At 43.3% G+C, this 27,709-nt stretch overlaps 1 protein-coding gene across 1 annotated transcript; it reads right to left on the bottom strand.

The window, feature by feature from the left end:
- Positions 1 to 1,331: 1,331 nt before the first annotated feature.
- Positions 1,332 to 27,030, bottom strand: LOC104614823 (pre-mRNA 3'-end-processing factor FIP1-like; the record flags this gene model as incomplete). The annotated part of the gene is made up of 15 exons (XM_010290061.1): positions 1,332 to 1,464; positions 4,221 to 4,379; positions 6,329 to 6,527; positions 7,282 to 7,337; positions 7,895 to 7,952; positions 10,465 to 10,491; positions 12,487 to 12,685; positions 14,329 to 14,434; positions 16,510 to 16,634; positions 17,415 to 17,545; positions 20,183 to 20,293; positions 21,346 to 21,404; positions 22,458 to 22,564; positions 23,857 to 23,941; positions 26,991 to 27,030. Coding segments are annotated over 15 exons (1,595 nt in total), but the record flags the coding sequence as incomplete, so codon positions are not given.
- Between the last annotated feature and the right edge of the window lie 679 nt (positions 27,031 to 27,709).

The following is a 27,709-nucleotide window of genomic DNA, read 5'->3' as shown; positions in this document are numbered from 1 at the left end:
CGACATTAAAAACAAACAAAAACCTCACTCTTTTTTCTTCTCCCCAAATGCACTGACATAGCATATAGAATGTTACCGTAGTGCTATAGGGGCACAAGTCCCTCAGGCTGTAAGCTTCACATGACACTCAGACTTGCAAGATTACAGTAAAATAAAAAAGTTTCAGAACCATATTATTTTAGGGCAAAGATTTAAGACGTGGAAGATACTTAAAAATGAGACACTTGTGGCTCACACGAATGGAACAGTGTCCTAAATACTAGACATATCAAAACCCCTCGCAATTCCTTCTCCTGTTCTTCCCACCCAGAAACGTCTCTGGTGCCACCCTCCCCAACCAATACTAAGTCCAAACAAACTTTGGAATTTGACTGAATTTATTTTCAGACCTAGGGGAAAGGAATGCATGGCACAGGAGAGGTGGGGATAACCAAACAGAAATAAGCCAACGAAGGCAAACTGCTAGATGGGACTTCACGTTCTCTACTGTGCTAGACTATTCAGCTCAACTCTTCAAAAAAAAAAAAAAAAAAGGTAAAAAAAAAAGGTTAGTTAAAACTAATGAAATAGAAACTCATGCTCTTACTATGGGTCTTCTGTCGATTTCCCACTTAGAGGTGTAATACATGATAGAACTATTTTTGCAATGGGTCAAATGAAGGGTAGGTTTGAAGTCTTCGCACGCCCTGTGTAAACACACAGGACAGCTTCTCAAAGCTGCCAGATCCAAGCAGGATCCTGTGACCCACCAGTAAAAGCAGTTCCTCCTCCCATGCTGCCCAGCCGGCCACAGAGAAATCAGAAGATATTTTTGTAGCTATAAAGAAATTTATTTGGGGATGAGACTTTTCACTACCAGAAGCCAGACTCTAAGCTGACTCACGGGATCTAAATCACACTTTTCTTTGGACAATAAATTTCAAGTCACACTTACTGTCCTATTCTTCAGAAAGGAATGATGATGACAAAAAATAAACAAAAACTATTACCTAAATGCGTTAGTTTCAGCTGAAGCCATCTTCCATCAGAAACCATAGGATCTGATACAACAAAGTTCTCCCTAGGGATAGTGAGGAGTAGCTCAGTGCTTTGTGTACTAGTACTGCTGTATTTCGTCTCGTATCAAAAAAAAAAAAAAATTTAACTGCATGTGCAGCCTCAGCTCTCAAACCGCTGCAACACGCTTCACTGCTCGCCCAGAGTCAGCCTCTCGTCCCTTGGGGAAAAAATAAAAGTAAAAAAAATAATCAACCCCCCGAAACAAAACATCACCAATGTCATGCTGGTTCAAAAGGAGCGAGTTCCTCCTGAGGGCTGACGGTGGGCCTGGGTCACTCCTTGGCATCCTGCTCCTCTCCCTCCTGGGCACCATCTTCACTGGCCTCCTTCTCCTCTTTGCTACGCTTGTTCTTTTTGTGCTTGTGGCGCCGATGACTCTCCCCCTCCTCGCTCTCGTGTTGCTTGCTGTGGCAGGGAAGAAAGGGGAGAAGAAAGTTACAGCAGAGCCTGCATCAGCAGAGCTCTGCCACAGAAGAGAGCCAAAGGCTCCGACTCTGCGGCACGCGTGGGGACAGAGCGCTTTGATCTAGAATAAACAGGAGACAGATCAGAAGCGCTGAGGGCATCACGGTGCCACTGAAAGGCTTCGTCGTGTTTATTTGGGACGATCTGATATCACATGTGGCTGAACCGAAGGCAGGTTATACAAACCGCTGGAGGTGGTTGCTTTACACCACACGCTGCATCAGCACAGGGCCTAGGCAGGCAGCACACGAGGCAGAATGATTTTTGGAGTTTTCATAAGCAACATCTCTGTGTCCTTCCCACTCCTAAGGGAGCTCTAACAATTTCGACACATCTCAAGCTTCAATGTGAAGCACTGAGGCTGCCGAGAGAAAGAAGAGTCCTAAATCTGAGAGGCGTTTGACATTTTCACTCCTCTGAACATCTTGGGGAAGTCCCTGGAGCAGAGGCAAGAAAGGGATCAAGGTAGCTTCCTACTGGGAGGCAGATCCTGTTTCTATTTCTGCTTACTCATAAACGACCTGGCACTTAACTAGCTTTGTGCTTTAAAACTCCTCTCTTTCCTCACCCAGAACTGTTCTCCAGATGCAGCTGGGATAGCTGTGGATGCTATCGGGATTTCTGTGAGGTGGGAGAAATCCCAACCAGAAGGAACTCTGACTAGGTTGTGCACGCCTCTGAGCCCTGCACCGCTGACCACAGCGCTGTGCACGCACAGCGTGCCCGACACAACCCGCACGCACAGAGATCGGCCTCCGTCTCCCATCAGGGGAAGCGGGAGCACTGGTTTTGCCCACTCTGGTTCTTGGCCCCTCCTGGGAGATTTTCTGCTGCTTCTCAAACATGCCATTATTTCTCCTCACAGGTTGAAAACCAATGAGTTCTCTAGAGCTGACCGCAGTGTGAAGGTAGCAGAATTAAAACAGTACAGGAAAAAGCAGATAAATTTATCACAGGAAGACGCATGGTCACACAGTATAAACACCAGCTCTGCGAGGGGGGACAGTCAGGTGCAGAAATAAATTCTTAACTACAGCTGGGATACCAGTTTAGTAGCAGAGGCACCTGACTGGGTGAACCACTGAAGCTCTGGCTGAAAAGCTCCTGGGTTCAAGTAATTTTCTGACTTCTTTAATAAATGGTTTCATAGTCATTTGAAGGAAGAAAGAAAGAAAAAAAAAAGACTGCTGCCTCTCCTTAACAGATCTTTAGCCACCTTGTGGACAGCAACGTGGCAGCGGTTTATGCTTGAACAACGTGACTGTCCTTTAAACGAGCGTCAATGATTTACTTCAGACTGGTCAATTTGCAGTAAACTGGAAACTACAAGGAAACCCTTTCATCTTCCTGCAAATGCCTTCAACAGGCTCAAATCGCCTCAAGCAGGGACTCTGGTATGCACTCGAAGTGGCCTTAAACAAAAAGTATTCCTCCATTTGCTTTAGCTAACAAACCCTTCCCTTCCCACCGCTTTGAGCAAGACAGAGAGCATGTGTGTGGTTTAAAGGGCAGAGGAAAAGGCCCCTCTCATTCCCACCTCGTGCAGTAGTAGCCCAGTTCTGGAAAGAGCTTTCAAGCAGATTCTGGCACTGCTTTGGTAAATGACATTCTCTTCCTGCAGCCGAGTGTCTGACACCAGATCTCAGCTGAGTAGAGGAAGCTGAGAAATAACCCTTAAAGCTATTGGCTTGTTAGTCTGGTATCAGCTCAGCTTCCATTTATTTTGTATTCAATTCTGATTATGGTCCTGGCCCTTCTTCCCATCACTTTGTTTCCAACCCTTCAGCATCAGTCCTTTCTTGAAAATTTATTCATCTCCTTAAGGATGAGAACAGCCTTTTGCCTCCAGGCACTATGTAGGAGTTTTTCTGACACCAATTACAAAATAAGGATAATTGCCTACAGGGCTGACATGAATTTCATCTAAAAGAAGGAAGTAAGTTGAAGCACCAAAAAAAAAGAAAAGAGCAAGCCTGCTCAAGTCATTACCAGGATGTAAACTGACAGCAACTGAGCAGTGCCTCAGACCAGAAACCAGACTTTGCTAGAAGAATGCTCTCACAGGAAGATCATTTGTAGCACACACATTTTCTCCAGAAACGCTGGGATTTTAGGACATCCTGCTCCACTCCAAAAGTGTTTCACCTTTGTCCAGATCGTCATCAACCTCACTATCAGAAGCACTGGGCACAGAGCTCTGATCATGCAGTGCTCAGCCTCCTGCTCCAAGAGGAAACTTCAGATTACAGGCTGAAGAAAGCCATCTTCCTTCTGCACAAGAACACATAATTCTGAAAGCTGATGCTTCTGTTACGGCTTCGCATTTTACTTTGTGTGTACTCTGTTAACAGTGGGAGCTATGTTATTCTGAGGTGGTGTTTAGCACAGGTTAACCTCTCCTTTGTCAATCAGTGCTGCAATTTTCTTGGCAGTGATTTGACATCCTGCCAGCTGCCTTACCAAGAACTTCCAAACGCCAAGGACTCCTCTCCCTATTACAGACAGTTCTGCCTCCCGCCCAGGCACATGCCTGAGAGCACTTTTCTCCACCTGGGCGTCAGGTCTTAGGACATCAGCAGGTCACAGGAAGCCAGTGTGACCCAGGGCGACAGCTCACCCTGAGAACATCAAGCTGCTTCTCTGCAGCTAAGGTGTGTTCCCATCCGCAGCCCAGTCCAACCCTAGATGGCTCTTACCGTCTTGAAGACTTATGCTTGCTGCTCTCCTCTTTGTCTCTGTGCCTGCGCTCTCGGTGACGATCCTCTCGCTCCCTGCTGCGGTCTCGACTCCGGCGGTAGTCACGCTCAAAGTCATAGCTGCGCTCTCGGCTGTAGTAGCGGTATCGTTCATCGTCACTTAAGAAGAGAAAGGAGAAGTGAGGCAGAGGAACGCACCACTCGCAGACCTGAAAGCCAGGAGCCGTGTTGACAGGATAGTAGAACCCCATCCTCACCAACAAAGTCTGTCACTTTGTGCTCCATCAGCAGGCTGAGGTATTTGGGATGCTCCTGAAAAAACCTGTAACAATGAGCTGCTGCTGCTTATCGAACCTCAGCTGCAACCCAATCCCAGTTTCTAACCACCATGAAATAACTTTCTCTGTTTGCGTATTACACAGCCCGTAAGCCCAAACAATTGAATATCACAGCTTTCTCCTGGCAAAGGGTTTACAAAATCTGTTCTCTGCGTTTGCCAAGGGAGTACGTTAGCAGCAGGCATGTACCTGATGTCTCAGGGCTTTTGTCCTCACAATCCTTCTGGAATATGTCCAAGACATCCGGCTACCTTGTTCAAAAACAACAGAAACGTGTTCCTCTTACCACTCTGCCACTCCTGGTGCAGGATTTTACCTCACAACACTACTGTCCCAGACAACCTGTAGTTCTTTTGTGTCAGTTAGACTATTTTCTTCCCCAGGAGTTCAGAAACTCAAATTGTGAGTATAGCTAACATGCTTTTTCTGCTTATACCTAATTATCTGCTCAAGGCAGCTCATTCAATCCACGTCCAGGGGTGAGCATGATGTACCCCAAATTCAGATACATCCCACACTCCCCTCTACATCTCATAGTCACTATTCAGCTTCTGAAAGCCAAAATCTAAAGGCTTAACTAGTCCCATTGTGGGAAACAATATTCAGACTCTGAGAGAAAGGAAGTCTGAAACATCATCCTAACACTCATGGAAACAAGCTAGACAATTAAATACCCAACATCAATCATCTGAGAGCGCTCTGAAGGCCTCCACTGAACATAGCTACTTGCCCTGCTTTGGCAAGCTTGATCTGAGCGGTCAGCATGCTCGAAAGCACCTAGAAATGCTAACAATGTGCTCAGGAGTGCCAGTCACAGGACCTGGCTGCAGCACGAACCTGCTCAGGAAGTGTGGAAGCCTGAGCTCTTCAACCTGGAGCAAGTTTGTCTTCTGTTCTTTTCCTCTCCCTTCCACCCACAGTGCCCATGAGCTTGTAGGAAAAAAAAAGGCGGGGGGGGAGGTTAGGAAAACCTTGCCCGATTCGCTCAGCCCCTGGGCCAGGAAGTTCCCCGGCAGGCAGCACCCCTCCGCCAGGAATGCACATTCTGATCATGTTTTGAATGACTATTGGTATTTCTGAGCCTGAAGCCTGCAAAACACTGACGCTGCCTGTGACAGAACAAAAAAAGTGATGGGTTTAGAAAGAGACTTTGCAACCTAGCCTTCAATTTAGCTCTCCAGATCAACACCGGGAGGCTGAAAACCTCCTTTCCCAAGTGCTCCCAGCACTGCTGTGGCCTGAGATCACATCAGTCCCCACCAAGGTGGCTGTCTCCAGCACTGCTCGCAGCAAAGCCTGGTTAAGGATTTACATTTCACGGCTGACTCCTGGCGAATGGCACTCCTTGCCCTTGAAAGCCTCTACAGGAGAGCAGAGCAAAGCATGGGTGGTTTTTCCTTTGATCTGACAGTTACATTTAGAAGACAAGAAGCAGCAGTTTCTATGGCCAGTGTTTCCCACCGAGCTGTGAAATACTGAGTAAACAGAGAGGGGCTATTTCCTTTACTGGCCTCACATGACAGGTGGGCGAGCAAGCATAACTGGTTCTGCTGGATTTAAACAAAAAACAGACACGGGAACCAGCCAGTGACATGGATCTCCTAATTTGTCCTCTAGTTATTGATCCAAAGTATCTCTTCCCCAGACATTTCAGAAAATTAAACCGGTGTAATCCCATCCCTTGATCAAACACCTTCTTGCGCTCCAGGGCAAGGCCAGAGCTCCCCACCGGGTAAGTGCGAGCCCAAGCTGCTGAAAAACAGCACTCACTTGTTGTATTCGCTCGTGGTGGGAGTGCGGTCTCTGTCCCTCTCCCTTTCCCTTTCCCGCTCACGCTCCCGCTCCCTCTCGCGCCTGGAGCCCGAGTACTCCCAATGGCTGCTGCTGGAACTGCTTGTGCCTTTGTCCACCGTCGTCACCCAGGGCGTGTGGGATGTGGAGATGGGTGGGTAGCTGATGAAACCTGAATCTGCAGCAAGAGAGCAGAATCCTTGTTCATCTGAAGCACTAACAGCATCCTCTCCGTCCCTCCCTTTCCAAAGATACCCTCTGGGGGTACTGCTGAATCCCACTCCCACTGCCCACTCCCTCCAGGCACCTCCTGCAGAGGAGACAGCACGGTGCTGCCTGTGATTCCATCCGTTCAGCATAGCCAGGAGGTGCTGGTCACTAAGGAAATGGGAGAGAACATGGGCATTGCTGGCAGGGCTGCAACAGGGAAGGAAATCTGCTGAAATTCTGGCACTGCCTCTTGTTTGGTAATGCGAGACAGATGCCTGTGTGTGCCTGTTTAGGCAAGGAAGATGATAAAGTGGGGGAAGAGGGCATTAAAAAGCCCAGGGAGGAGATGTGAAGCTGAAGGTGGAGGAAGAAGAAGCGTGTGAGTGTGAGCAAGTATGTGTGCAAACAAGCACAGGAACATGTTGCTGAGGCACACAGAGAAGCTTCTCCATCATTGGGTACCTCCACTGAAAACAGTGATCTGAGGCTTAGCACTCAACTACAAAATGGCATTCACCACCACTGCAAAACGTTCAGCTTCCCAAACAGCTTACGGTGTAGTCAAACTCAGCATGTGCGTGCAGTGGCTGCGATAGTTTGGGGCACAAGCAAGACCCTAAAGCTAAAGCAAGCATGATGTCCATCAGCTTAAGAAAAGTCTAAACTACCAAATGCCAGAGAAGAGAGAGATAAGCAGTTTTACTGTTATCTTCAGTGCTCACCTGCAGAGTTGTAGCCAAATGGAGGAGGCTGCCTGTTATTGTAGCTGGCTGGCTGGCTTTGGAGAAAGAAAAGGATGCAAGTTATGAACACCAGTGACCCTGTGCAGATACATCTGTGCTGCAAGTTTACCCCATTTTTTTTTTCTGAAGGTCTGTGGAACATTTTCACAGGAAACCCGTGGTTTCAGTGAATCTGCTTCACTTTGCACCGCAAACTCTCAGAAACTTATACAGGTGCGGCTGCTTTGCTACCGCTTCTGAAACTGCTGTAACTCAATTGCTTGCCCTGCTTTACCCCTCCCTTCTGTAAATCAGGCAGGCTTCCAGGGAGATAACCAGTGCTTACAAAGTACCTGGAGAATCTTTACGGAAAAGAGCTGGAGAAATGCAACGTGCAGTCAACTACTCTGTGCTAGACCCAAGATTTTATTGCCTCCTTCTGGCGTCATGACCATGACAAATCAAGGTAAATGCACAGAGGATTCCCTGTGGACTCCCCCTCCACCCAATCCACAACCAAACTAAGAATTACTAGCACTCATTTTAGACTACTCTCCACCCTTCCTCGCTACGGAGGAGCTGTTCCAGAGGCTCAGCCCAGGTGCGGTCTTACCCATCCAAGGTTGGAATGAGGAGAGCTGGTGGTGGTGCCAGAGGAGGCGGGAACAACCCTAGACACAGAAGCGTAAGTCATCACAAAGATCTCAGCTTGCCATGAAGGAACAAGACTTCATTGCTGTTTACAGTTAAAAGCAGTTAAAGCACCTTTTTACTCTAAACAAGGCCCTGTTTGAAATGGAGTAATTTTCTTTCACAGGGTTGTATCTCCTAGCAGAATTAAAACCCTACAGCTGTGCTAGTTCTGTAGGGGTACGGTAAGACAAATGAAGGAAGCACTACTTTCTATTTTGGCTTATTCATCAAAACCTAAGATTCATTAAGGAGTAAACATTAACTGTTGCGGTCCTGTGGGAGACAGAAAAGTCTGGTTCTTGGGATGCAGACATGTTGCAACTACAGCAAAAGTTTTATTGCTCCATAGATTATAACAAGTAACTTTGTCTCTTACAAAGCACATAACATAGAAGTCACCTGGTTTTGATTGTTTTTAAAAGACAGACAATTTTCTGAGCACATATACATTTAAAAATCATGAGAAGACATAGCACCAGTTACACAGAGAGAGTTGTCTGAAAGGTCTGACACTTTAAAAGTGGGCCCGATGTCAAACACACAAAGAACTGTTATAAAAAAGTCACGAGGCAGTATCTTCAAAAAGCAGAATTAAGGAGAAGTTTATGAAGGCCACTTCCAGAAATGACATAAGCCTTGGAAGCCAAAGTCCCTAACCTTGACCAATCTGAAAGTGAGGAGGACATGCTGACTGCTCCTATGGGAACATCTTAAACTTGTCTCTATAACTATAAGCAACCATTATTTCTATAGGCAGTTACCAACGCCAACAAAAACAGACTAACCACCCATTGGCTTGACTTTGCATAAAAACTCCTCTGTTTATCATTAAACAAAAAAAAGGAGCAAACTCTGCTGATACAAAGGATAGGTGTCATCTGACTAACTGCAGTCATTTATATTAAAGCCAGCAGCTCCAGGCTCCTTCTCAAGTCAATGCAGATTGAGCCACCATAGTCAATGAAGGTGTGGGACAATTCATCACCTCTTACTGTGAACACCTAAAATGAGTCAGGAGAACCCCTTCCTAGAAGCATCTCACTGCAAAAAGAGGCAGCCTGAAGCCTCCAGCTCAGCTAGTGGAGATCTACACCGCAAACAAGTTGGGGGACACATCTCACGCTTAGATGCTCCCCCCCACCGCTTGCCTTTTCCTAAGATCTTCCAGTAAAATGCAATGCCTACAGCATTTCCATCACATGTGCTCACCAAGCCCAAGTACTTCAAAGTACTACTGTTACAAGCACCTAACGCTAATGGTAGTGGATCATCATTATCATAATTAGCAGGTATTCTCCCTCATCTCCCTTTCCAACCCAGCTACCTGAAGTGGAAGGTGTTTGCAACAGGCTGGTCATTTCATCCACCTTGCTCCTCCCAAACAACTTTAATCTAAATGCACTTGACTAGCAGCTGGGCGCTGCCACGTCTACAATCAAGACCAGTTTGCATCCAGTTTCACTACAATATAGTTCTTCTAAATCCAAGCTTACTATGAGCGGGTACCGTCCACTACAACAATGAAAACCAGCTCTGCAATATTATTGTACGTTGAAAGGAGTATGAAAAGTGACATTTTAACAAACATGGGAATTTTCTCAGTCCGAGGGACAGCCCAGCTAGTCTAGTTTTCCGGATTTCCATTTGGGAAGCCCAGGGCAGAGCATGAATACCAAAGCATGGACACAAAAGCTGTGAATCAAGTCCAACATGTCTAACACAGTGAGGACAAGCACATCAAGTCCACAGCGCTTTGGGTGCAGACCTTTTCAAATACGTGAATCGAGCATACAGTGTAACACAGAGGCAGTGGCCTGGCTGCATATAAGCAGTCACCATGGTTTTTCAGATGTACAGCATCTGGTCAGAACTGTTGCTCCAAATGGTCTGCTATACAAACAGTGAAGTTTTTTTTCCCTGGACTAGGCAAAATTTCCAGTAGGAAAAAAAAAAATATAGCTAGAGGAAACTCAGTTTTATAGTAGCTCTGAATTAGCGGGGTTCTTAACTTACGCACAAGCTTGGTTGTTACATTTCTTTATTAGTATTCACCATCTCTACTGCACACCAGGGAGCAAAGGCTTCTGGTGGAAATGGCATTTGTTCTGCTCAGTCTCACACTCCAAATTCCTATACAAAGCGGCAATTTGTCACTCAGACTTTTGCTGTGCAAATGCCATAACAAGAACTAAACTGCTTCAAATCTAAGTGGCTTTTACCATCTGAAGTTCTCCATTTCACTTTCTATATTGGTCTTCAGAGACAAAACAAAACAGTATTAAGAATCCCTACAGATTTTTATTTAGGTCCAGAACACAAAAGCAGCAGCTAGGGTTCAATGCTGCACTGGAGTTTATTAGCCTTAAATTTGCTGTGCTCTAAAACGGGTCTTGGTGTCCTCCTATCTTGTGTTACTTAACCCAAATGCTCAGATAGGGCCATCTAAGTGTTCAGAACCACTGCTGTTTTTAAGAGCAAGTTAAGACCTACCTGGAATAGGACCGGGTGGTGGCAGACCTAGGGAAACAAACAGGCAAGCAAAACAAGTGAGGACAACAGGTAAAGCATATCATCTCTGTACCTCAAGCCAAACCTAAAAGCATGCTTTTGAATAAATTTCACATACTTGAGCAAACAGACCAGCAGAAAAATTGGTGCTATTAAGCAGTAACTAGCCTATAAATGATTTAATTTTCCCAAATGATGATCTCTTTGCCTTTATATTATAATTTTAAATGTTGCTGCTCTCTTACACTGGAGAATTCCTTTTTCCAAGCGTCATCACACAAACAATTGATTTGGCCTTCAGAACAACTGAAGGAGCTGCAAAGGAGAACCTGCTGCAGATGGCAGTGTGTCCTTTTGCTTGTTTGCTGTTGGTTGTGTTTTGTTTTGTTTTTTTTTTTTAAGTCAATAACTGGATAGTGAAAAATCAGACACCCATGTCAACCACCAAAAGAACGAGTGAACAATTTATCTTGATTTTGCCAAACATTTTAATGAAAAGCAGTAGGAAAAGCTATTCATGGTCCACCAGCGAGTACTGCAGTAATAATCCTCCTCAGATTAAAAGCCTCGACCCTATTTTTTTTATTCTGTATCTTCCACCTGTGAAGCCAGTGCAAAATATAGGAATTACTGCATGACATGCTCCTGGTGACTTCTCAGAAGTGTGCTGTCTACAGGACCAGGGAAATCCCGGAGTGTGGCCTTCGCTTCAACCTCAATGTGCTATTTAAGCCAGAAGCAACAGGGGCACAGATGTGACTCACGGTGGATCAGAAGATGCATGGACTTAGTAGGAAATGAAGACGGAAAACTGTGTCTTAGGCCATGGCCAGTATGTCTGTAAACTTGCACTGAAAAGAGTCAACAGAAAAATGACCCCATGCCCCCTGGAAAATGCTGCATGAGTATGCACAGTTGGCCTTTTCAGTCACAAAAGTTCTTTTTTCTCTCCACCAGTATTGCCCGATTTTGCCTGGTGCTCAGAAAGAGTACTACTGGCCTCCATGTTGCAGATGCGTTAAGAAACTTTGTGGAAACTGAGTTATTACATGCAGAGAAGAGACAGTGAGACTGTTCTGTAACACAGTACTCAAGGCAACAAAGTAGAAAAAAATGAGAAATTTCAGCTCTGCTATCTCAATAGGTTTTAGGACTCGGCCTGTAACTGCAGGGGCAAAGGGAATTCCTGCAGACACTGGACTTCAGCAACAGTGTCTTCTCAAGCGCCAAGCGCTGTCAGCACAGTACAAACCCATCTCATTATTGATCAGAGGACACAAACTTGCCAATGCTGAGGACTGACCACACCCAACGGGACAGAAAGCCATTTTAAAGACCTCATTTGTATTATTTTTATTTTGCTTTTAAAAATGAAGCGCTTCTCTAATGTCTGCACTGGACACTAGACTCTTGCAGGAGCAGTAAGAATCATCCTGCAGTGGCAGCTATTACACTAAAGTGTACAGAAAAAAACCCACAGAAAGATAGAAATCTTGGTATTTCAAGGCAGAAGCCAACCAAGAACTGACCTGGATTAGGAGGAAAGTTGTTTGTTAGAGCTGCTGTTGCAGAATTGCCAATTCCAGCACCACCCTTGAAACATTTGGAATGGGTCACAGCCAGACAGCATCCTGAACTAAGCAGCCCGCTGATCTGACACAGGATGGCAGTTCCTGTGTTCTTAGCTGCCTCCACAGATAAACAGGAACCCATTTCTTTGTATTTATCAATAAAGCAAATGGATCGGCAGTACCCAAAAGCTCTCTCACGGAAACAAAGCCTAGAGGGTTTTTTTCAAGGAACAGCTACCATTTTTTAAGTAGTCAAGGATAGATGTTAAATAGGCTGATGGAGACACTGAACAAAGGTTGCCCAGGTGTAAGGACCTGTTACCTGACTGCTCAACTGTCCCATAGCATTTGGTTAAACCTTTGATTTGCTCCAAGCCTGGGACGTCCTAACATGCAGCCTCAGACTGCCATACACTGCTGTGTGAACACATACCTGGAGGATGCAGGGGAGGTGGAACAGAAGTAACTGGTGGAGGAGGGTGGAGGAAGTGTGGTGGAGGTGGCCCAGCGAGCGGGGGAGGCGGTGGGCCTGCTGGTGGTGCAAACGGCTGTTGTTGAGGTGGCTGTTGGGGCTGTGATGGCTGCTGGGGCTGCTGCGGGGGTTGTGGCTTACTTCCGTGGTCTCCAAGGACCTTAGAAGGCAGAGGAATGAAAAGAGAGCATTTTTAATCTCCTTGCTGCTGCAGCTAGGACCTTACTGTGCTGGCATAAAGGCAGAATATCACCAAAACAGGCAGCACGGTAATCACAGAATCATTGAGGTTGGGAAAGACCTCTAAGATCATCAAGTCCAACTGTCAGCCCAACACCACCATGCCCACAGAACAATGTCCTGAAGAGCCACGTCTTTTTGAACAGTGCCGTGTATGGTGACTCCACCACTTCCCTGGGCAGCCTGTTCCCATGTTTGACCACTCTTTCAGTAAAGAAATTTTTTCTAATATCCAGTCTAAACCACCTCTGGAAAGACCAGGCTATGCTATACCCAGAGGATAGCACCTTTTGGGAAGGAAGGAAGGAAGGTTGATGAAAGCAATCGATAGGCCTAGCAAGGTACCTGCTCTTACGCAGAACAGCAGCGAGACTAGATTCTAGCTGTACACACAACTGTGCGAGACTGTTGAGACTTTGGTGTTATGAACACCTTTTGTTGAGGGGAACTGTCACTGATACAGCCTTCAGATTAAAAGCTGCCGAATTTGAGGATGACATAGTAGTGCTTCCTTTTTTTTATTTTTTAAACCAAATTTATCTTTCCTGAGGACAGCAAGAGGCCAAATTCTAGCCCATCTAGATTGTGCCCATGTAGGTCAAAGGAAGATTGGATTCATATCTGTGACAAAAGCAGGTCACAAACCCATTACTGCTGAAGGAATGATCAATATGCAGAGATACCAGAATGACCTGGAAATACACATATCAATGCTTATAAGTGGGAGGATCTACAACCATTTCCCACCAAATTGTTTCTCTTTGGCAAAATTTGGAAAACTGACCACTACAAAAATAAACAGACCAGAAAAACACACGTAAAAACAAAACGAGGAATTACATCTAGACAGGGGAAAGGTTCCATATTTGACATTTCTTTTGCTGAGTTCGGAGTGGTTGGTAGGAGGAAGGTGGTTAAGAGAAGAGCTCTCGGCAGATGGTCCTCAAACCCTACACATAGCACCTTCCTACCTAGAAGCCAGCCAGAACATTATGGTCATACCCTGGACATGCAAGATCAGAACTGAATCCAGTTTTAAACCCCAGGCTTTTATTTCTTATAAGGGACAAGATCCAGTAACACAGGCTCACTCTAAGTCTGAAGTGTGTGCTGCATTTAGTGATGCTTAAACTAAATGTGACTTCAAAGCAGAAAGAAACACAAGACCCATGTAGAAGTCCTCCACTGCAGAACTGGAGTTTTCACCCTGACTGTGGAGGGGAAGGGAGTAATACGCTTTAGAGCCTCCCAGCTATGCACCCCGAGGAATACTTTGGGAGAGCTCATGAGAAAAGGAACTTGGGCCTTACCATTCCGATGGGATAGCTAGTCTTTAAAGGACAATCCCTAGCTCCTAGTAAGATAAAGCTTTTAACACAGAAGTTAATTCAACCTGCAGAAGGGAACGATACATGCACACATCTAGATAGGGTTGATACACTACTTACTGCTTTGCAGATAGAAACAGGGACATGGGAGGTCAGGAATGAACAGACATTTGCTCAGGGTCCACTAGAAGCGCAGCAAAATCAGAAATTTGTCAGGATGGCGCAAAACATTTACCTGAATTGGGTTTTCCTCAGAGGCATGCTTATCACGACGTCTTCCTTCTACTCTCCTTATTGTGCCTGCCTGGCCACCGATCACATCAATTGTCCCACCCAGCTTCCTGGTACAAAGCAGATGCATCATTTTAGGCTCAAAGACATTAGGAACAATTTTCCCCACTATTAGACAGACTTCTCTCGTACATTCTTTTCCACCAGGGAAAAATCTCTAAAGGCAGCACTCAAATTGGACAAGAGGTGTATGTGAAGCCCTTTTTCACTTTTGAGCAATTTCAACTCTGCCAGCAGGGGTGAGTTAGGTCTCTCTGAACACCCAGAAGTGTGATCCAAAGAATCACCACATATAGGTGTAGTAACACAGATTGCACACTCTGGTTCAGAGCTGAAATCCTTTACTCTCTCTCCAGATTTGAATAATCATTCCCAGATCAGGCTCAGAGAAAGCAGAGAATATTTATCAGGAGAAGCCTTTATAACGTTATCCGCCCAGCCTTTTCCTATGTTCTGTCCAATATTCCAAGTGTTGCTGATACCACTGAAGTTATTTACAAATGGGATTCTCAGACACTTTCTAGTCCATCTCCCTGGGGTCAGCTCTGTTTCTGTTAAAGTCAGAAGTTTTGCGACTGCCTTCAATGAAATCACGGTTAGATCCTTGGAAGAAAGTGTATTCATGTAGCCAAGAAACAGTGCTGTCTATAGGCACCAGTGGAAATCGGTCACTGAACCTATGATTTTCCACGTTCTGCTATCTCCATACACAGGTCACTCTTAGAGGATCAACATTCTTGTAGGAGCTCATTCTAAGGTCATCACAAGTAAAAGCTTGTGAGACAGAGAAGCAACTGAAGTTTAAGAACACCTCATCATATATTCATGCAACAATTAATTTAAGACATGTTTTCTTGCAGTTAAGACAGAAAAAACATCAGCACTTTTCCAAGTTAGACTGCAGAATTTTCTATCTCAGTAGGAAATTTAGACAAAGTGGATATAAAAATTCTGGCTAGTTGGCTATATAAAAGTTTCCTCACTGAAATCTTCTCACTTTAAGAAAAAATATCCCAAACAACTCATTGTTAAGCCCATGGTTTTGATGCTGCTGCGGTGTACAAAGATACTCGTTCTGGTCCTGACCAAAAGCTCTGCTGCAGGAGCGTAACCTTGTGTGTCAGTTCTTTCTAAACAAGACTGCAAGTTAAAATTGACAAAAATACCGCAGAGTTGCAACGGCATCAGCTTATTTTGCAGTGGTGTAAAATTTTCAAAAAATCTCATGAGATATGCCTAACAGCTGGAAACATATCTGACTGATTTGATGGCACTATGAAGGGGGACAGAAATGCCACCAAAGTGCTTAAATGCAAACAGACTAAGCAGTGCTTTAAAGCTTATACTTGAAGCACACAGTTGTTTCTCTTCTCAAAGTGGAAAGTTGGAATGCAAGACTGATTCCTGCAAGACAAGCGTGCACAAGATGTAACATCAATAAAGCAAGAGAAACACCCAGATCCAAAAGCTCTGGCTCTCCTGGTTTCATGTAGCTTTGTTTTTCTGAAGCTTTTGATAAAAAACCCCCATCAACCTCATCAGGTCAAAGTGGCTTTCCCAGCAGAGGCTGCCAATCAAAATGACTCAATTGTTTTGCTTTGTCCAGCCTTGTGGATCCTCTCTCTCACTGGAGAAAATAACTAATCAGCATGCATCAAGCAGCGTAGCATACAGGTTCGGGAACCAATAGCTCCTCTTATCAGCTGCCAAACATGTAATCCACTTCCACTTAGAGAGGCAAAGATTAACATCGTGGGAGTAAGAATAAGCCAAGTAAGCACAAGCAGCTAGCAACATAAGCCCTCAAAGCTGAGGTATTTGTCTTGTTTCTTCTACTCCCAGAGATGTGTTCTTTCAGCTGGGATATAGGTTTCCCACCCTGTGCAGCAGCAGTACACTGAGGATATCACCAAGGAGAGGTAAATGGGTAGGTAGGGGCTGCACAACCCCCAGCAGCGCACTGCTGAAGACAACAGTTAATGAGTGACTACAGCAGCTCCCTGTAAAGTTTAAAAGCTCCTTCCGTTTCAGGCTTGAGGATGTTCAGATACAGCCCAGGTGGATCCCAGCTACCCCTACAAAGAACACAAGCGCACCCAGGCTTTATGTCTGCATCAACTCTTACCTATTAGGAGGCGGCCCAGCCTTCATGCGTCCTCCCACCAGAGCCAAGAAGTCCGTTTTAAATTCTGTTTTGATTATGTTGTTTTCCACTTCTTTTTCAGCATTTCCTGTTCTTCCTTGCTGAACCTAGGGAAGGCAATATATAACACACAGGTTTAATGCCCTTACTTTCAACTGACTGCAGCATCAGAGATTAAGCCTCAGCAAAGGAAAAGGACTCCCTTGAGGAACAATCACAGAGCTCTTGCAAACAACCAACCTATTCTCCAGTCAAGGCGGCAGACATTTTTGTAAACTAGTTGGCTACTCCAGCCTCAGCCTGCTGTCCCACTGTCTCCTGTTAGAAGTCCAAAAGTTTACTAATCTCATATCCTTTTTCACATAGTCCTCAAGTCAAGACTGGAAATAGTAACACTTGCTGTATTGACTCTTCAGCTGAATTTCTGATTAACAGCTGTTGGCCACCTGATTGACTTCTGCAAAGACTGATGGCCAAAGCAGTCTCCAAATACGAAAGGCAGCCACACAACTCCAACAGTCAACAGCAACAAGCAAAACAGCCATGGATGCCCAGCTCCCCTCTCTACACCTCTCACATCCACAGGATCTTCCACCCGGACACCCCTATAGCTGGGTAGCCTCAAAGTCAACTGGAAATTCACTCAAGTCTTGCCACTGTGGTGGTTCAAACCTGCCAGGCAGCTGCAATTGTTGGTTCCATAGAGAAAAGATTTTTAGCAGAGAGATTTAATGTTTAAAGTTACATTTTTGTACTTCTCACCACTGAAAGGAACACAGAACAGTTAGGTATCAAGGTATTTTCTGCTCTCATACCCTCATCTCCGCAATTACAAAATGAAGTCCCAGTTTTATTGTAGCCATATGCAGGAGTATCATGTCACCTACCGTAATCTTATTTTCAGTGCTAATGGGAGGAGCAGGATCTAGTCCAAGCTGAAGCCGTCGCTGCTTTTCACAATAAGCTTTCCATGTTTCTTCGTTGAATCCATAATTAAAATAATCAGAAAGATCAGCACCTGACAAATGGAGTAGAAGTTAACGTGGGGATTCTAGCAGAGTTGCATACTCAAATTGTCCTTTAACTGCTTAAGAGTTAAGAAAACAAAAATCTTCTAGAGAGCACAGCTTACTCTCCTTTTCGTTCTGTTGGAAAGCAGTTGTGTGTCACAGTGGAGACGGCCGCATCCTTCAGTGGGAGGGGCACTACAGCCTGAACAGCAGTGGGACACTGTGGGACACAGAATACAGCCCGAACGCGGGCTATTAAAAAAAGATGCTTGCAACCACCCATTCACCAACAGGATTTTTTCAGACTGGTTTCTTGCAATTGTCCAAATGAGCTGAGTGCTGGGGAGAGCACAGGAATAATGGTTCCAGCTACCACCACAAAAATGGGATGGTGCCACAGAATGTTTTTCTTGGCAGAGCTAAGCCAACACGTTCTGCTCCTGACCATCATTGCCTTTGCTGTTTTGAGAAGACTGGGACTCACCCAGTTCGTGAAACAGGGCTAAAATGTAAGTTTTTTATTGATACGTCTCAGACTACACAAGCAATTACAGTTCAGTCAGGATCCTATATAGCCTTCCAAGATTATTATCTTACTTTGACAGTCTTCTGCGAAATGTGCCAATTCAGCAGAAGTACTTCTCAATGAGAGAGGTGGCCACAAACCGCTTGCCAAGAAAACGTAGATGCAGAGGGACAAACCCAGCTGCAACCAACTCTGTGAGGCATACCTCACAACAGGAAGCATTACAAAGCATCTCCAAGCCCTGCTGAGGTGTCCCTCAAACATCCCCCTTGCAAAGGTATTCCAAGGCAGACCAATTCTACAACAAGGAGCTGATACATAAGGGCTAAGGAGAACACCGTGACCATGCTGAGCTTGGATTTATACAGTGAGGTTTAAGTTTATCTTCCAGGTAAGCCGCTCTCCCTGTTGTACCACCCAAACATGCAAATTTCACCGACACAGACTCAGCAACACTACATTTACATATCTATTTTATCAGCCTACATTTTAGCCCTCTATCAATTCTTCCACACTGTATTTCTTCTTCCTCTCCCTCACTTAAGGAGATACCAACTTGCTGAACAATTAACTGTAAAGGACAAACCTGAAAGGCTGTTGAGTAACAAGCTACTTGCCATCTAAAATAAACTTACGAGGCCACACCTCTGCAGACATCTTCCCTCTAGTTGCACTTCAACACTGCTTTAAGGTTAGCTGGCTTCATTTTGGTCCAGGGATGTCAGCATGACCACAATGATTTCCATGCTTTACTTCTGACCTTCACTTCATTGTTTTCCTTCTAGCTTATTTTCTTCCTAGCCCCCTCCTTCTCACTTCACAACCAATGGGAAATCCCCGCAGAAGACAGGCTACACTTTCTGTTACGTCTGTACTAGCTGCTATTCATCACAGAGTGCTTTAGTGCTGGTTTGATACCATGACACATCAGTGTAGTTATTAGCACCGTTACGTACTCTGATGCCCTCCATTTCAAGAGGGCAAGAGATACCAAAAACACATCACAGACAACTTTATAAAAGTACTACTTAGCATAGCAATGTTTCTGAAAGATAAATAAAGTACAAGGGCTGGCAGGGAGAAGATTTATTTCTGAGAAGAGGCAAGTGGATTTTTTGCTTCAGTTGCATTTCATCATAGCACGTTTTAGGAGAGTAGCACAGCAAAAATTTGGATCTCTTTGGTTCCTTCATGTATTTTTTTATCAAATTCAGATGAAAAACAGAAATCTATTTGTAGCATCCTACAGCAGTCATGCAAGAGTTGCTTCTGAGTAGAAATCTCCCTAATACTAATCAGGAAGACAAAAGAGACCAGGTACATACTAAAACCTGCTGTGCAAAGTACTATTTGTCTGAACACAGTCTAGATAATATTGTCCAGAAGAAGTAAGTGGGGACTGCTCACTCAGAGTTATGCATCTAGGGGCAGAATCTAGCAAAGAATTAGGCAACACAGCTTTTCTAAAGGAAAAGCCCTAGCCTTTCATGTCAGAGTAGACACTGTTTTCCTTCCTTTTGGTTAATTGTTTGCAGCACAAGAATTCAACACAAAGACACTTTTTTTTCTTTCCTATCATGACATGTCCTCACATGGTAATTCCCACCATCACTGCCCTCTGCAAGGGGTACTTTCCTGCAGAAGCGTGGACATCCCCAGGACCCAAATGAGAAGGGTGCATGGGGATGACTCTGAGCTTGACCATGGCGAGACAGAATAAGCAAGCTGCTGCACATGAAGAGGAGACCACACACACCATCAATAGCCAAATCCTCATCCTACTCAATTGACTTTAAGGACAACAAACATTATTGCATTGGTATCAGTGCAATATTTTCGGGAACTAGGGAATTAATAAAATAGAACATTAAAAAAAATAAAATAGTTGTTCCCTTTAGGGAAGTTCAAGTAATAGAGTAAATGCAACCCAATTAGCATGGTTTGATCAACCAGTAAACATCACTGATTGTCTAGACAGGCATCAGAGGCTGAGCAACATGCATTGTTCTGACTTCCCTGTTCCCTGGAAGCAATAAATGGATAGAAATTACATGTGAAATTCAAGAGAGACAATTAAAACTGCAGAAAATATTTACCACAAGAAACTGTGAGGCCCCACCTGGTTTCCTCCATGGTTTGTCTTCAAACGAATCTAAATCCACTTCTATAACAGGCAATCCATTTATATTCCCTGCAGCATCTAAGTCAATACCTTTGGGCTGCAACTTGGCTTTGGAGAGAGAGAAACCGTTACTACTTTTAATGCAATGCCTTTAATCCACTAATTTGCTGAGCAAATTACTCCAGTAAAAAATAAAGCGCTACTGTGAATTCATCGCTGGTTTTATAGCACATAGGTAACCACAATCAACTTTTTAATAAAAATTACTTCAGTCACTCTTATAAATAAATAGCCAGGCTATACAGCGCTTGCAGTTGAACAGCAGAGAAGCAAATTCAACCCAGATTGGTACTACGGACAAAGGGAGCAAATTATTAGAGTATGCATGAAATTTACCCCAAATGAAAAAAAATAATTTTTCTCCCCAGGCAAAATATTTATTTTTCCCTCCCAAGATACACACATTTTCTTATAACAAGAGACTTTTTCAGGCTCAGTCTTAAGTGGACTGTGTACTAACTGGAGTCAGTAAAAATCTGTCGGGTACAGAATCTTCAAGTGGCATTTTTTCTTACTTTCTCAAACAGAAGACAAGTTGTTTGCATAAAGAACTTAATAGAAGGAAGTATATGAAGCCCATCAAAGGACAGTCTCATGTATGAGGAAGGACAGAATCCAAGTCTCAATATACAGTATAAACTAAATGGAATGGTGGGGAATATTTCATCTGCAGAAATAAGCATAGCTGATACTCAAGGCCAGAGCTGGTTTCTTTCAGTAACTTACATTGCAAGTAGCTCAGTATACCAACCATAAAGTTCTTCTCCAGGCAATTTAGAATGTTCGGCCCCAGTGCAGCAATACAGTTGAGAAATATTCTGGTTTTTTACTATAAAAGTAATAGTAAAAGTGGTTTTCCTTGTTTAAGTAGAATTATAATCAGCTTGTTCAGTGATGGGTAATGAAATCACTCCACTGCACCCTGGACCCTCAGACTGTCCTAGGAGCGCTTATCTTTAGGAAATGTACTTACTATTCCTAGTTGAAATAAGATGCACTAATTTTATATCCTTCCAAACAGAGACTTGCAGCTGCTCCAGCAGTCAGTGCCAGATAAGTGAAATATTGCAAAAGGTGAAGGATAAAATTAACAGCAATACCTGAAGCAGTTGCTCCATAGCCTCTACCCGTTTTTAAGTTTAGATTCATAGGAGTTCCCCTATATGGAAAAGAATCACTACATTGGTATTTGAACAAATTACTTGAAGATTTTAATGCAAAATATATTCAAGCCCTGACATCCTTCAGAAGATATTTATTTCACTTGGGTTTATTCATGCCTCTCTGTGATTTTTAATACTAAGTCTCAAGACCTTAAAAGTGAGATCCATTTGCCATTAAGTTCCTCTAACCCTACAGAAACCCAGCAAACATACTCACTGACCAACAACAGAACACGAGAGGATTGTCTTGAACATGAAGGGAAAGGTTATTTCAAGACGTGTTAGTTCCCATTCTGCCCAGGAACGTACTTAGCATCTACATGGAACTGAACAACGTGGAAATCATAGGTACACATAGATCACAGAATGAGGAAAGGTAGAAGCAGCAGATTTCGAAAAGGATGTCTGCAAAATCTAGTGAGCTGCTAACAGATGGAGCATTGCTATTCGGCGTAATCCATCAGACTGAAACCACCTCTACAACAAGAGAAAGGAATTATCCATAAAGTGGAAAAATGAGAATACGATGCAAGGCATATGTAAGTCATTTCCTTAAGAGGAAGGCTGCTAGCAGCATGCAAAAATGCTGTCTTACTATTTTTATTCAATGCAAATTAGGTAGAAGCTTAAGTCAGTGACATAATTTCCTGGTTTGCAAATCCAGTCTCACCATTTCTGAATCACAAAAAATCAGACAGCTGAAAATTAGTAAATTCACAGCTTATGCAAATTCTTATCAACACAGATTTTGGTTCCTCAAGTTTTCAGATATGATGATTTGATTTTGCACAGTAATTGTGCACAGTAATTATTTGGTTAATTTTCCAACAGCAGACCCATACGTTATCATTCCTATTTTATGCATGGATTCTCCAACAAGCAATTGCAAGGTAGAGCTGCCCATCAGCTTCTAATCCCGGTTCAGTGTTCTAGGCATTACTCCCATGTCTCCCAGAAGACAGATGAGCTCTCATCCCCACCTTCAATCCCAATCAACCCACCAGAGCCACCTCAGATCCAAAATCGGCACTATAATCAGCAATACGTACATGTACGATGGTGCTCCCGTTTTAATATTGCCAATAGTAACTTTCACATCATCATCATCACTGTCGCTATCGCTGTCATCTTCATCATCTTCACCACTTGGAAGGGCCTAGCAACAATAAAAGCACACAGCAGCATTAATACATAAAACTGATAAATTCCCCCGGACAGTAAGCCAAATCTTGTATGATGAAGGACTATTAGAAAGAGTAATTCTGATATAAAGACATAACTTCCTAGTGCACTCCAAGGCTATACAAAGCTGTCTCTGGAGGCAAAAACCTAGAAGTAACCAGCCTTCCACATAAATGGACAGGTGCTCACAAAGAAACTGTCCTTTGAAGAAGTGATGCTACATGAGAATTGGGGTAAGATTTCTGAAGGTGAGGAAGGTTTAGCTCAGTTCTAAAAATTTCATCATATCCCACAGTTTCTCTCCCCTACTCTTTTTGAAAGAGCTGGGGCTTTTCTGACACATGTCCTGCACAGGTCCATGGTGAAAGTCTACAATCACAAATAAAAAAAAAAAACAAAAACAAACCCACACATCAAAATACATTCACCAGGCTTCCCCTAAGAACCTTGGAGCAAATATTCTCTCACCACAACATTTGTGGTAGGAAGCTGCTGAGGAGCTCGGCTTGGCTTATTTAGCACAATCAATCCCCAAGTCACTTAACTTTATGTAAGAACTTTACAGTTCTTTGCAGATTTGACTCCAGTGCAGCACACAAAAGCAAAGGAAGTCTTCCAGATACCCAGCAGTGTAGTTTTGCAAAATGCACGAGCTGAATTAACACCTCACCACTACAAAAGGCTATGAGGAAGGTATTCCTAACCCTCCCTCTTTTTCCACGGCACCACGGGTTTGTTGGAACTCTGTGTGAGCCCTCTTGACATACCACAGTGGCAGAATATAAACCCTTCAAAAAGACTAGAGGAAGAGGAGGTGGAAAAGCAAGTCGCCTCCTACTCTTTTAGTACTGAGCCACTAGATTGCATTGTAAGATTGTCTGAGGCTGAATCAAAACTAATTCCCAGCACTTTGGGCTGTCTATCCCAGTGTTTCCCATATTTTACTGACCCTCGAGAAGTCATACTAAATATGAGCTGGAGGTAACATCGTGTTCTGCTTTTTCTGCCAGCAACAAAGGCCCTCATCTGCCTCGTCAGTGGGCATAAGCAATACCTGGATCAGGGTTCACTACCCACTACACAAGGTAGGCTCAGAAGAGAAGCCTGTTGCTGTAGTTAGCATTGGGAATTGACTATCAGTACACTCCTACGGTACAAATGTAATGTATTAGGCAGTACCAGCATCTTTACACTTACATCTTTTTATCCACGAGTACTGAGAAGCACAAAAATAACTATGTCTACCATTTGCAGTGGAACACATACGTGTTGTGACATCTCTCGGTCTTCATTGCTGACAGGACGGTTCTCCTGAGGAGCATCTTGCAAAGGATGAGAAGATTCTGCATGTCTAGCAAATGTGACAGATAAAAGAAAGTGGACAAGCCCAATCTAGAGGTTCACCTACAAATATCTCTAAAGCATTCATCCAGGTGACTTTCATGTAATGGCTTTATTCATGTAGCGTGTTTATTCTGCTAGCAGTCAGCTCAACTACACAACAAAAAAATTAATCATCCTTGCTTGGCTTTGCTTTTGTTCGAAAGAATCAGTTTAGTGCTTCCAAATAGCACCTCACAGACAGCATGGCTGCCTAGCCAAACACCTCTCAACAGCTAATATGGAAGTGGCAGCTATAATAACTTCCAGCTTTCCTTCGGCACAATCACAACTGATAGGAATAACACCATAATAAGCAAAACGTCAGCTTGTCCTTAAGGATGCTAATAATTATACATAGATTTAGTAAGCAGTAAGGACATCTGTTCCATAGAAACTAAGGAAAAAGTGATTTTTGTGTTTCTACAAATAGCTTACATTAATGAGTAGTTAAAATTCAAAGAAGAAAAGACATATAAGTATCCACCCAGTCTTCTCATTCATTATAAATTAGTCCTAATGCAACAATGGTCAGGTTCAGATTTACCTCCAATTAAAGAGTTTGTTAATATTAACACTATTTATTGCATTAGCCAAGCAAGAAAGTAAAAATAAATACCAAAATAAAAAATAAATACCAAACTGGTATACACGTTAGAAAACAGTATGCTATGTGTTACAAAATTAAAATACAAAGAGAGATTATTTTGCTCTAATGTCATAGGTAAAACCTAGTAGAACTTCAAAATAATTCTGGCTTTTCAAAAGAGTCAATTAGAATAGCCCAGGCACAGGAAACCCGATTCTCCATCAGTACTTTGTGAAGACATTGCTATTAATTTAAAACCGCAAGTCAGATAATAAACATACAAAAGATTATCTTCAAAAAGAAACGTATGTTAACACCTAACAGAATCCAAACACTGGCCAGATTAAAGCCATTTCAGAGGTGGCAGGAGAGGAGACACCAAACAAGTAAGCCAAAAGATCACACTAATGCAACTCAGAAAGCAGTTACTGAGCATAAAAAAACCAACCAAACAAACAGGAACAATTTGAGCAGCTACTGAAGCTCCCATATTAGAATAGCCCCATACATGAAGAAATTCAACAATCAAGCCAAGATCGAAAAGAAGGGATGAAGGTCCAGCAGCTAACCAAGGAAGCACAGGTCCCATTTTCACCAAGTTCCTGAGGTGACAGCTGAAGACACTTTAAGTTATAAAAAGTAGCCAAGATGTCTAAGGAAAAAATCAGCCGCTAAAAGTATTTCGAAGTTGCAGACATAGGCTATTATGTAAGGACCAAAAGATGCACCACTAGAGAAAATCTCACAGATGGCTCCAAAACCTGTTGCATTTTGTTTGCCAAATCTAAGCAACTCGTCACATTGACCTCAACCCCAGAATTTGCTTAAAAATCCAAGATGACTGAATTAAGGAAGAGTGACAAGCATTACCTTCAGCTTCAAGTCACATGAAGTATCTGTGGGTGTGCATTAAAATTTATAAATCGGAGTTCAAATAAACATTTGCTAAGTAACAGTCATTCCCTAACCTGTTTGCTTCCCAGGAATGAACAATCTGACAGGTCCACAGCCATCATCTGCATGCAAAAAAATGTCACAGCTATTTATTTTCCCCAGAATGCTGACATAACCCCGTGCACTGCTGATGTAACAGCATCCTGCACAGACTGCTGGTATTTAATGCATCCTTTAGGCTAAGGAATGTTAATGGATACTGTATCCCACACTACACTGACTTCTGCATCATGGGTAGAGACAAATACTCTAGACAAGCCAGCAGTGTATCCCTGGAGCTGCTGCCATCGATAACATAGCAACCAAAGAGTCATTTTTCTTAAAAACACCCCACAGCTCTTCATTTAGGGAGATTATCATTGTGAAACAAAAAAAGGAGGAAAAAAAAAAAGGAGGGGGAAAAAAAGGAGATCTAGCATGACCACTAGTACTTTTCCTTCATGCATCTTGTGGTTATTGGAAGCAGTTACTAGAAGTTCAGACTTTTAATCCTGCTTGTAAAATAAAATTACAATCAGATTAAAGTGACAATAATAGATTTATAGAAATTAGCAGTAAATTTCTACCTAAACTAAAAGTTTTTCCTTCTCACAAAGCTCATATGATATTTTTAGGTGACAATTTACCAAGTTTGCCTAAAACTTGGTTTTGAACAAGTTTTCATGTTCCCTAAGCACAGGATACTTACTACAGAAGTATGACAGGACCCATAACAAACTCGGAAATTCTAGATACTGAATTCACAACAACCTTAAAGGACAATAAATACTAAACTGAACTTCTGAAGGCGCTAGGCACACAGAAGCCCAGTGAAGATCAAGACTTCTGAAAACCATGTTGCATTTAAAAATGACAAATAGATAGTATTTCTGCTGAGAGAAAACTCTGCTGGTGGGAAACACACCACTACAAATACAGGGGTGTTATGATCATAGACAGACAATACTTTCCATACCCAGAAAGCAAAACTCATCACTGATTTGTTCCCAACACTTTTACCTGAAAGTCCTACCCAAACCATATACTTCACAGATCTCATGTAATTTGTTGATTTGATCATGTCACAATTTTAACCTAGTCTCAAGGATTTTAGCTTTTCCAGGCTAAAGCACAGGCCACAGTTTCAGCAAAGCCAGGCCAGCAGAAAGGCCAATCCTCAACGCACCATTTTTCCCAGGGAATTAAACTGGAAAACAGGTCTGATAAAACTAATTGGAAAGAGGGAAAAAAGGGGGCAGGGGTTTAAAAGTTAGCTTTAAGTCAAATCAGTTGGCCGATCAAGTTCACCTTCCAAATCCACAAATGCTGTGCCAGCCCAATGGGAGCGGCTGCGAACAACCTCACGGGATGGGAAAAGGATAGGCTGCTGCTTCGGGCAACAGCATTGGTCTAAAGCATTCATGAAATTATGCTTAACGTGGCTCAATCATCTTGGCAGCATCTACTGTCATAATGAATAAACAGTCTCTGGACTCACCCAGAAATTGGTCCATCTTCTTGCTTACCAGTGGTGTCATCTGCAAAAACAATAATAGTAATAAAAAAATTACTCAAGTAAAAGAAAAAAAAAGCTAGATTTAAGCACAAAAATGCATCACATTAGTAATGCCAAGGCACTATAACCCCAATGTTCTCTTTTCAACAAAGTTCAACTAGAAACGGAGCAACTAAAAAAACCAAAATCCCAAACAAAACCTGTCTGCAGAAGTGAGGCCTCACACAACTGACACAGAACAAAATCCAAAATACATATCCAAAGTCTCAGAGCAGGACTAAAGGCAAACATCACATAAGGAACTGAAATCAGCTGCGAAGGTCTTTATGTAGACTTTTAACATGCCGGGGAAGAAGAAACATAAAAGTATTCACTTCGAAAGTCTATGAGGAGGACAAAGACGTTTTTAAATAGCGTCCTACACTTTTTGCTAGACACAGACACATCGGTCCCCTGGTAGCCCTGGGGTTCACCTGCATCAATCAGTTTGGTAAGATTTGGATGATTAGGAAACTGAAATTGTAACAAACCATCACGTTAACCTCTTTGCATCGCGGCGTTATTGTCAGAAGGACAGTTAACACCCGCCAAAAAACCCCCACCAAAATCACAGGCAGCTCAAGCGCCTGCCCCCGAGAGGGACGCTCGGCGGGGGGGGCTGCCGGCCCCCTCCCCCAAGCACCCCGCTGCCCCGGCAAAGC

This window comes from Phaethon lepturus, unplaced genomic scaffold, assembly GCF_000687285.1.
Source record: "Phaethon lepturus isolate BGI_N335 unplaced genomic scaffold, ASM68728v1 scaffold44870, whole genome shotgun sequence".
In the NCBI taxonomy this organism is placed as follows: Eukaryota; Metazoa; Chordata; class Aves; order Phaethontiformes; family Phaethontidae; genus Phaethon; species Phaethon lepturus.
This window is presented reverse-complemented; position numbering and strand designations above follow the sequence as displayed.